Raw genomic sequence first — 12,111 nt, 5'->3', positions numbered from 1 at the left:
ACGCTGCAAAATTTCCCCTCGTCATCACCTCGGAAACGTAAACGCACTTTACCCCAGCATTCAAGAGACTTTCCCGAATGTTCATGAGTCTTAAAAAAACGTCTCTTGGAACCGTAGAAGAAATAATGTCATTTCCTCCCACATGTATAAACACACAGTCAGGGTTATACGCAATAAACACCAGGAAGAAGATGCTAGGGGGATTGAATAAGGTTAAAACTCCAGGGACACCAAACCATTTCACTTCTCCGGGTACACGCAAATCTCCATGGGTGAATTTCCGTAGCCTCTCAACATAGCTGCTTCCAACGATAGCAAACTTTGCCATGGTTATAGCTGCATGTAACGCCTCATGTATGGTCTTATATCGTACAGATATCTAATTTTGTAAATCGTTCATTATTCGAGATTACGACAGATCTAGTATTTAATTGCATATTTAATCATGTAATTTTACACAAACAACATAATTTACACTGTAATAAGATTTTTGGTCACTTTTACAGAACGCACCGAAATAAATTAAAATGCAATTATTTTGAAACAACTAGTAATTAAATTTCGGAAGAATATATAGGTTTATTTGTAAGTTGACCCGAACGGTCCAAACTGAAGACAAAACAAACAAATATAGGCCTAATTATCACAATAAATTAGGGGGCCTTTTAAGTTTAAGGGGTACATGTAGATTTACCCTTGTGAACAATAACAAAACGTTTAATAATTTAAAAATTGGATTGTCATTCAATTTTTCTTTATTTCGCAGTAATTTGAATAAAAATTATAATATTATAGAGATCTAATGATATTTTCAAATTTGATGTGTAACAAAAATGAAAATATTCATGGTCATTGTGAACACCTAATAATTGTATAAATTTAAACACAGATGACCCTGGATATATTAAGTAACTCATGCATAAATGTTAAAAAAAATGTTTAATTAATGCTTCCAAGAGTCCATCATATTTCCGAATTACCGAATACTAGTCTTTTCGAATCGGGTTCAATATACACTTTAATTTGATCCAGTGCAATGGAGGCAATGTACACCAATAACAGTCCGATTTATTGTGATATTGCTGTGTTTCACAATGTAATAAAATCAGGGACACCCGAACGGTAAAGAAATTTTGATATACTCATTACTTTTTGAACCCTATCCAAGACAACAACATTATTATTTACATAGCCCAATAATCATGACTTTCTGTTGGGACTCGGCGGGATTCCGGGAACCAGCTCAGCTGGTGACTTTAGACTTAACTTTAGATTTTTCTATACTATAGCACTGTCAGTGATGACACAAAATATTTAAGGATTTGTGAAAGTCCAACTAAAATCATTCAAATAAACAAAGACTTTGTAAACACATACATTGTTAACACTCCAATACAGAAAGATCATGAAAATTGACTTGACTTCTTTCAGTGTTTTCTCCAGAAAATTTTTGATGCAAGGGGGGAATTTCGCTGAATTGAAGGCACGTGGCATGTCTCGGTTATGTTAATTGTACATGTATTTAAATGTTAATATGTATTTAAATGAAAAATACAAATTCAATCATTATTTAATTAAATACATTTAGAACAACTTGTCAGTTTTACTTAAAAATATTTGAAAAATTCAGTGTTTTTTTATACTAAAAATAGAACTAGGCTAATTAAAAAAAAAATTGCTCTATTTAAATTTTCTATAAAGCCATTGTTTTTTTTAATGTTTTGTGTATTGTCAATGATTGTGTAATTTTTGCTTTCTACAAATAGACCCCTATAGTGACATCCACCTTTTTATTATTATTAACCGGTGCCAGACAACTCACCTACAGACAGGTCACCGACAAAAGTGAAATTCACCGAATGTACAATTCACTGACAATAGTGTCGGCGAGTAGAAATTCATATAAAACAATTGTTAGATGTTGTGTCAAGTATTCAGATACAATAAACATAACCAAAGATGTATATAAAAAACGTTTTTCTTTGTCTTTTTTGTATATCCATCATAATGATTCTTTGTCGTACGCATATATATGTATATGTTGCTTCTTGTGAATCCGAGCAAGGTCATAGGTCATCCATATTGGGTGTGGTTTTTGATTTAATAAAGAAAAATTTGAAGCTTGGCCCTTCTTGGGTAAATTTAGTGATTGCACTTGACCTGAATCAGGGATTTTCCACCCCATTTGGGGAATGGGGCCCAGGCCCTTACTATTGGGAGTTTACGACATTTTACAACTTTTTTGGGAAATTTTATAGCAAGATATATTTCAATAAATAAACACTTATGATAGGTAGCGGTAATGATCAGTCAAAATCAGGGAAAAATATGTATTGGTATTAATGATCTGAGAATATTTGGCAATCTAGCGGTAATGTGGACCTCCCATTTTGTTAAACCACATTCATGATATAATAACTCATGTCATATTTCTTTCATTTCTATAAGTTGAATTAAGAGAGTTAATATAAGCTTTCTGAATTTTAATTTAGAAATTTTGATTAGTGTTAATAGATGTGAACATGTTTGCCTGTGATGAAATTGTTTCTACTTGGATGGGCAGGCACACAGTGATTTTGAACACTGTATTAAGTTTGAAGATTGCTGACTTTTTATTCTTTCAGATATAAGGACCCTGTTAATGAAGCAGTGACAACTAGTTTGGTTAATGCAGTAATTGTCAGTGAGGGAGGAGTTGAGAAGTGTCAATAGACATTGAGCTATAAGGTAAGTTAAAAAAAGAGAATTAAACAAAATATAATTTATTAATTAATGGTTGTAAAATGTAGGCAGGAATTTAGAGTTAGCTTAAGTACGAGGGTCATTCAAAAAGTTTGTAAACTTTTGTTGTAACTTTTTTATTTAACGTCATATTATATCCAAATTTGGTACAAATATTTTAACAACAGATTCAAATATTTTGAGTAAAAAAAATGGAATGTATCTTCATATTTATTAGAATTACCAAGGATTTTGAACAGCAAAAATGGGGTCAAGGAGCACTGTCAAGTAATTTACTTTCTTTCTTTTTATAGTATTTACAGCCATATCTTAATAAGTGGAGCTGAAACGAAATAAAATTTTCATTTTTAAACAAAATATTGCTGTATTAATAAAAATGAAATCAGATTGTGTAATATGTCGCTCCATTTAAAAGATATCACGGAGCAGCAATTAGCAATAAAATTGGGGTATGTTTTTTAACCACAAGGAAACTCAAGGAACCCCAAGAAACCACAAGGACACCATATATAAAATCAATTACTCTAAATATGGTTTATATGCACTTGTAAATTACAAAAAAATGTTTATTAAAGTCCCAATATTTTTACCGTACGGTTACCTGAGGTGGGGGAGTGGTCTAGGTAACAGTGGTGTTTACAGGTAGTCTGTGTCTGGTGATCAGGGTCAACATTCTGAGTTTCGTGTCTAAATTTGAATGAAACTACTTGAAATAATTGAAATATTTCATTTAAAAAATTATTTATTTATACTTTCAGCGATATTTAATAAAGAAAACAGGTTATTTAATAGAAATATCATTTTTATATTTAGAAAAAAATGTAAAATTAAAGAAAAGAACACATACATGTAGTAAAACTACAAAGTAATCATATTTTTTTTAATTAAACTTGTGTAAATATCAAGATTTTAAAAAAAAATATTCCATTCATATATATATATGCTTATCCGTTGTGTGAACATATATACAATGTACCGCGATAGGGATATTGCCTAGTCTACGTTCTGACCAACAATAGTGTCCAAAATATTCACCATTTCCGGGTATACGTGTGTTTAAAATTGTTTATTGTTTGCAAGATTCTTAAATTCTTTTAAAAATTGATCTTCGACTTTATATATCCACTTTTTTAATTTCAAATATTGGATATTGACAGACGTTAGGAAATTAGTTAAAAGTTACAATCGAAACTCGTGTTTCTGACACTTCATTTACAACGGAACATGCTGTAGATTGTATTCATATATAAGAAGATAAAACTTCGGATAAAGGAATTTTTTATCCATGCCGTTTGCGCTAAATATCTTTTCTAATTAATCATATTCCAATTTTAATCAGCAAATAGCGATTCTGTGCACGAACCAGTCTATATCGCCTAAAATACAATATAAATTAGCCGCAATGAGGTTGAATGTAAATATTTTATGAAGTCATGTTGTGATTAAAGCGGCACTGTGACGCACAAAGGGGAAAATTGACAAATGTAGAAATTTCGCATGACCTCTGTAAATTTTGTTCAATTCCTACAAGTATTCAGTTTCAGAAAATTACATGTTTCAGAACCTAAAAATGATATTTTTATTGGGAAAAATAAAAGTAAAAAAAATTTCTGTCTGTCCCAGAACGAAAATATTGCAAAATACACTGGTACTTCCTCCTCCCTATTGTATGTGTGCGCAGAAAAGTGTTGAATAAGTTTCCATAGTTACCATGGTCTCAGTTATCCACGAATGAATGTAAGAAGACCAAAAAATTAGATTTAATCTTTTTTAAAAAGTTTTTAAAACATATTTCTCACCTTTGCATGCTCCAGTTGAATGTTGTTTACAAGTTTGAGATAAAAATAAGAGCTGCGTGACCTTGACATAACCGAAATAACGAAACGGTAGATACAACCTTTACTTTTCCGGCACTTATAATGTGCAGTCAATTCTTGCAGTTTAATTGTCATATATTCGCTAAATACTCATAATTTCATAATTCTTTCTCTGTATGCTACAGATATCTTAAAATTACTATATGATTTTGACTCACTGTGCCGCTTTAATTACTCTCAGTTGATTTTGAAATAAAATTTTACCAAGATTCTTTTTTTCTGCCCCCCCCCCCCCCTCTCCCCCGTGTATACAAGGCGGCTACATGAAAGCGTTGACGCGCGACCAGGCGACCGTTTTCAAAGGACATAAACTCAGACTATCAGGTAGCACGGCTAGCTGGCCTGTCAATCAAATCAGAAGCAATTGTTTTTTTTATGAATGACAGGCGGTAAATTATTGATCTTGAATCAGGTAGATTTGGGGGACGTTAACATAAAATTGGGTGTTTTAGGTCAATTAAGACGTGAATTGTCTTTAAAAGGTAGCACTACTCAGCCAATTACCGTAAGGCAGAATAAAACTAAAAAATCTCAATTGAAATCACTTATTTCAGCAAAATTATGCAGGTATAATTCATAGTGAGATGTATAAAATGTTTATGTATTATTCAACTATATTGTGTATTTCAATACACAAATCAAAAGTCAATACCCATTACCCTAGAAAAAAAACCCTGTACCACTAGGATAAGCCAGGGTACCTACAGAATATCAGAATGAGAATGACATTTCATTCAACTTTTAAAAATTCTGAACATAGTTTAAATGCATTTGCTAGTTACAGTTGATAATTACCGGTATTTATTAGCTCACCTGAGCCAAAGACTCAAGTATACTTTTCTGATCACATATTAAGGCCACATCTTTTTGTTTTCTTGGTTTACAGATTTTTTTGGAGGTGGTTGGGAGAAATGAAAATAAAATTAAATGAAGCTTGTGTGTGTTCATGAAAGAAATACAAGTCTGAGTCATGTAAGAGTATGTGCGTTATATTTTTTTAGGCATAAAGTTTTGTAAGTTAAATCATCATACATCATGATACATACAAGTGCCCTGATACATACAGTTTACTGCATAACTTTCAGGATGATTTACTGTTGAATTAGGCAATAAACAGATAGTGAACAATGTAATAACACTGAACTGGATGTCAAGAAATGCCTTAATAGTATTAATAACACTTTTTATTCGAACTGGATGTCATTGAGGTTTCAGATTTATTGGGATACTTAATAGTATTATTTGGATACCTAGGGTTTCCTTGGGGTTCTTGTGTTTTGTTTATTCATGAAAATATGCAATGAACAGTTGCAATGTTACAGTTACAAAAATATATAAACCATTTTTAGATTTAAAAAGGTCAAATTAAGTGTCATTAGAGTATTTTAGAATACTTTTAAGGGTTCAGTTGGATGTCCTTGTGGTAACATAAGGTCATTCTTTGGTTCAATATGCTGGCCTGGTATCATTTTGTTTTGTGTATTGCACAATATGCAATAATCAGTTACTATATATGTAAATGCAAGTATAAACCATATATATTTACATGTACATTTATTAAAGTCAAATAAGAAGTCATTGAGATTTCTAGGGTACCGAAGGGTATTCATTTGGAACCTAGCTTTAAAGCTTAGTTTATTTTATGTAGGTAGGTTTTATTCGAGTTTCCATTGGTTCTGTGTATTGAAATAGTTGCAGGATAATTTTTTTTACACTATATGATATATAATCAGATTTCCACCATAAAAAATAAATACGAATAATTGTTTTTTTGAAAGGAGAAAATGCTACAAATAGTGTTTGAAATTAAGAACATAAGTATAATTTTGACAAAATTTCTCAACGTTCTCTTTGACGTTGCAATGTTGGTTAACCATACTCCGTGGTAACAAAACATGTTGGTTGAAATTTTGGCTAACATGAGTTCTATTTAATCAAATAAAATGAAACTTCACACTTCGACAAAATCAATGTTTATGTTTACGAAAACGTGTTGATTTAAAATCTTTTAATAATTATATGACTATGAGAAGCATTGTCTACATATTTTTTGAATGACCTTCCTTATCACCTTTCCTGTCATTGAGGATTAATCCCCTTTAATTTTATTCAATAAAAATCAATAAAAAAAACAGCCTATATTTGTTGGAAAAAAAATTATTATCATAAAATTTTATTCCTTATGGTAACCTACAGCATATTTTTTTAGTTTTAAAAATTTACTTGTTTCCATAGACTTTAATGCAGTATTAAAAATTTATTACTGCTAAGGTAGTATTTTTTTGTGAAAAATTTTTCAGGTTAATCCTGTCATGATAAAAGATGTAGAGCCACTTTGGGCTTTATTCGGCCCTGAGAATTTCTGAAAATTCAAAACCGCTCAGTTTAAGTTGCAAATGCAGTATTTATCACTTGGATTGTTGGTGACCATGTGTCTATTAATTGTGACGTAATTTCACATCTAGTCAATGCATTATGACGTCATAAAATGCGTCATTTTCCTAATATCCTGTAAATTCCTTTGAAAATGACCTAAAATTGAAGCATTTTTTTAACATTTCATATAGAGCACAACCTCCAATCCAAAATTTCCCAATATATAATGAAAGGTCTATTTCTGAACTTCAAAAATCATGTTTTATTTTTTGGATCGTGGGCTGTGCTCATATTTTAATTCTTTGTTGAAGATAGTCAAATTCGCATTTTTTCTGCAAATTTCAAGAACATTGCAATTTCTCAAAGCCTGTTTTCAAATATTTAGATTCTCAAAACAAAATTTAATTATAGAACATGAAAGCACCAAGTGTCTACTTTATTTTGATATATGAAAAAGGAAAGAGGGTGATAGTTAATTAATTGATATAAGTACAGGGCCATTTTATTCATAAGATGGCTCTAGCTCTTTGAAATAGTATAATCATATTTTATGTACATATTTTATATTTTATGTTAGAAAAAGTCTAATTTGGGTCATATAGATTGATGTATAAACATGATAAAAAGAATAAATATGGTCACTATAGTTTTTAATTTATTTTCAAGGTTGTCATGCCTAAACGCAAGAGATGTCCAGTATGCCATGAAGACTTTCCTGAGAGGAGCTTTTATCGCCACTATTCCAGCTACTATGACTCGGCAACTAATTCATGGTTGGATCATGGCCAAGAGGCAGACAGAACAATTGCTAGAGAGGAATCAGAAAGGAGATTCAACAATCTTCTTGCAGATGTTGCAAAAGCTACAGATTTCCCTGGTAAAGTATTTTATCAAGTTTATATTTTTCAAACTTAAATATATTCAACAACTTTGATGAAAAGCTATGTATAACTGATACAGAAGTCTCAGTCACTTGTTACTTAAGTAATTTAAATATAGGTTTTTCCTCTTGACTAACCATATACATGAACTTGCAAATATCTTCTTCAACCATTCAAATTGGACGTCTTAAAACGTGTCCTCGTGAATGTAAACACTGTAAACATTGCAGACACCAGTACAAAATAGAAGAAAATACTTTCTTATCTCAAAGTTGTTTTTTGGTCCTATCCTTTGAGAAAACAAGGTTTTACTGTAAAGCAAGATCTATGAATACTCGGTTAGCCAATTAAAAAATATGGGAATTGGACATCTTGGTACAGATAAAATTCTTATTTAATAAGGTTAAAGCTTGTGGCTAGTAAAGTGTTTTATTACAATAATAATGTGTTACAGTAATTAAATTTTCTAAAAAAAAAATTTTATAGACGCAGAAGAAGAAAAATGTTGTGATGACCATGGTGGCATTAACATCCCAACCAGTTGTCCAACAGATGATGTTCCAGAAGAAAGTGATCAGGTATGAAATACTATGCAAAAATTATCAAGTTGGTAAAAAATTTCAAAATGACAAACCTGTTCTTTTGAAAATTGAGTAGCACTACTTTGAAATTTTTGAAAATATTTTATCTGCATGGAACAAACTTTTTAACATCCCTTAGGTGTTAGAATACATTATAAGAGGTGTAATTATGTAACCGGACCAAATTTTAAAAAGTTAACTGTCTAAGGCGTGTTGCACCTTAGTTCTTACGGAAAGGTCACTATGACCTAGATGATAAGTTTAAGAGTATTGCAGTATCCTTATGAAAAATTGACTTAGAGGAAACATTGAAGAACAATATTATCCATATCAGTTCCTTTTACATTGCATTGCACACCTGCAATAAAATACTTAATAAATGCTTATTTTGTAATTATAGTCTTCCGGAACTGAAGACAATGACGATGAAGATGATGATGATGACGATAATGAGCCAGAACACTGGGACATCCCTGCTGACTGTGTGGATGATGACCTGGGAATTGATGTACAACCTTCCCCTCTTAAGACCATCAACAGTTTGTTGTTTTGCGTAGTATATGCAATTTTATATCTACAAGCTGTACATCATATTAGCGACAATGGAATTGAATATTTGCTGCGGTTTTTGTTCAAGATTTTTCAAATTTTTGGAGCCAATGTCAACAGTCAACTCTTATCAGAATTTTGTATTGGTTTTCCACCAAGTCTTTATCTTGCAAGGAAATTTTTGAAATTAGATAGGGACGATTTTAAACGATACACTGTATGTTCATCTTGCCATACTCTGTATGAAATTTTTGACTGTGTTTTTGAAAGAAATGGTGTCAGGTATGGAAAACAATGTCAGACGGAATTAAAAGTTCGTGGAAGATTTGTTAAATGCAACACACCTTTAGTAAAACAAGTTATTTGTAAAGGCAATGTTAGAAAATATTATCCGATCAAAGTTTATTGTTACAACAACATTATTTCAGGAATTGAAAGAGTTTTGAAAAGAAACGAAATAAAAGAAATTTGGCAACATTGGCGGGATTGGGAAACGGAACCAGAACTTTTGAGGGATGTTTATGATGGGAGGGTTTGGAAAAATTTCATGTCTTATAAGGGGGTTCCTTTTTTGTCAGAATCACAAAGCATTGGGTTAATGATGAACATTGACTGGTTTCAGCCATTCAAGAACCGTAATGATTATTCAGTAGGTGTTATTTATTTTGTTTTGCTTAATCTACCACGAAATATCAGGTTTAAATCAGAGAATGTAATAGTAGCAGGTTTAATTCCAGCATTCAAGAAGGAACCCCACAGTATAAATTCTTTTTTAAATCCAATCGTGGAAGAGCTACAAGTGCTTTGGAAAGGAGTACGTTTAGAGTCCAGTTTTTTAAATACTGCTTCCATTTTTAGAGCAGCTTTATTATGTGTTTCCTGTGATATTCCTGCTGCTAGGAAGTGCTGTGGTTTTAAATCTCATGCAGGTAGATTAGGATGTCATAAGTGTTTTAAAATTTTTCCGGGAGATTTTGGTGAAAAAAGGGATTATTCGGGTTTTGATAGGCAAAATTGGAAACCAAGGACAAAGTCAGTTCATAACATATATGCTAGAAGAGTGAAAAATGCAACCAGCAAGTCACAGGCTGATAAATTATCTAGAGATTTCGGAACATACTATAGTGTACTTATTGAATTAGAATATTTTGATGCTATCCAGTTCTGTGTTATTGATCCCATGCATAATTTGTTCCTAGGTACAGCTAAGAAAATGTTCAAACTATGGGTAGAAAAGGATATACTGACTTCAGAAAATTTAGATAAGGTTGAAGAAAGACTTGCATCAATTAATTCTTTGACAGATATAGGTCGTATTCCAACACACATTTCTGGAAACTATGGCGTTTTCTCTGCTGCTGAGTGGAAAAATTGGACAACGATATTTTCATTGTATGCTTTATGTGGTATTTTACCTGATAAACATTACAAGTGTTGGGAAAAATTTGTCTTAGCCTGTCGGATTCTCTGTAAGCCTTTTATTTCTACTACTGATGTGCAAAAAGCAGATTTATTATTGTTGGATTTTTGCAAAACATTTGAAAAAATTTATTGTCTTAAAGATGTTACATGCAACATGCATTTGCACAATCATTTAAAAGATTGTTTACTTGATTATGGACCTATCCATGTGTTTTGGTGTTTTTCTTTTGAAAGATTTAACGGTGCATTCGGGTTTTTCCACACAAACAATAAAGCAGTTGAAATACAATTCATGCGAAAGATTATGACATCCAAATTTTGCGATTCTTTTAAAGAAGTGTTACAATTTCATAATGAGTTTGGTCTATCAGATATCTTCTTTGGTGAAACTCAACAGATTGACAAACCGTGTAAGATAACAGATATGATTCAGTTCTTGAAAGCCTCTGAAGCTGTCTCATTCCCATTTGCTTCTGTTGACGTTATGCAATTTGTTTCATTACCCAAAGTTTTTAAAGTAGTTGCTCTCGACAAAGATGATATTGTTATTTTAATGGCTTCATACAGAAAAATGTTTCCATCTGTTTCTTTAAATGTAGATGACATTGGGGAAGTAATTAAAAAGTTTGGCTATGTCACAATTTTAGGTGAAAACTTTGGATCTAGACAACTTCATAGAAAGTTAAGGTCTTCAGATATCTTAGCTTGTTGGGATACAGAACCCGGTGAAAATATAGGCCATCCGACAATGGATCTTCATCCTTGTAGAGTAGATTTTTATTTTACACATACTGCTATTGTGCAAGGGAAGACTTTCACAAATATATTTGCCAAGGTGTCTTGGTACAAAGAGTACACAGAACGATTTAAGTATGGAAGCGCCCTACAAATGTGGCATTCTGATAAGTTTGAGTCTAGTAGACAGAACTGCTTTTTACCAGTTCAGAAAATACACAGTAGATTTTCAAAGGGAATTACTGGGCAAAGCAAAGACTTAATGTGCGTCTGCCCAATTCCTAGACGGGTTTTAAGTGAAAATGACAAGTAAAAAGAACATTTAACAGAGCTGTTTTGAAATATGTGTGTGCCGGGATATATATAAAGTAGGGTCATTAGCTGAATCTTGAACTAAGGACAAATAATTATGCTTTTGGAGTAGAAATCAAGATTTCTTGATGTACTATCTTGTCATAGTGCTACTCCAAAACATGAATTATTTAACTTATTTTTGTACTGTTTATTATATGTAGACTTTTATATAATTGTATAGCCTCTTATTTTTCATATGCTCATGCTCATACATTGTATCTTGAACATTTGATAGTCTAGCATGCTTTTGGAGTAGAAATCAAGATTTCTTGATGTACTATCTTGTCATAGTGCTACTCCAAAACATGAATTATTTAACTAATTTTTGTACTGTTTATTATATGAAGACTTTGTATAAATTGTAAAGACTGTTATTCTTCATAATGCTAATACTCGTACATTGTAGCTTGACCATTTGATAGTCTAGCATGCTTTTGGAATATAATCAAGATTCCTTTATGTGCTTTTTCACAACATATTGAACATATTACTTTTATTTCTACATGAATTATATTTAGAATTTATTTAACAATGCATTGGTTCACACTTTAGTATAAAATTTGGATATGAAATATTAAAGTGTGATTGGAAAAT

At 31.6% G+C, this 12,111-nt stretch overlaps 1 protein-coding gene across 1 annotated transcript; it reads left to right on the top strand.

Annotated features, from left to right (window-relative positions):
- The first annotated feature begins 1,034 nt into the window (after window positions 1-1,034).
- Window positions 1,035-11,476, top strand: LOC134280998 (uncharacterized). Its single transcript, XM_062763452.1, has 5 exons — window positions 1,035-1,122; window positions 2,625-2,727; window positions 7,662-7,872; window positions 8,363-8,454; window positions 8,858-11,476. Exons 3-5 carry the CDS (start codon window positions 7,668-7,670, stop codon window positions 11,474-11,476), a joined length of 2,916 nt encoding a protein of 971 aa, XP_062619436.1. The 5' UTR covers window positions 1,035-1,122; window positions 2,625-2,727; window positions 7,662-7,667.
- The last annotated feature ends 635 nt before the right edge of the window (window positions 11,477-12,111 follow it).

This window comes from Saccostrea cucullata, unplaced genomic scaffold, assembly GCF_032062105.1.
Source record: "Saccostrea cucullata isolate Sc308-1 unplaced genomic scaffold, CSIRO_AGI_Scuc_v1 ctg21541, whole genome shotgun sequence".
Taxonomy (NCBI): domain Eukaryota; kingdom Metazoa; phylum Mollusca; class Bivalvia; order Ostreida; family Ostreidae; genus Saccostrea; species Saccostrea cuccullata.
This window is presented reverse-complemented; position numbering and strand designations above follow the sequence as displayed.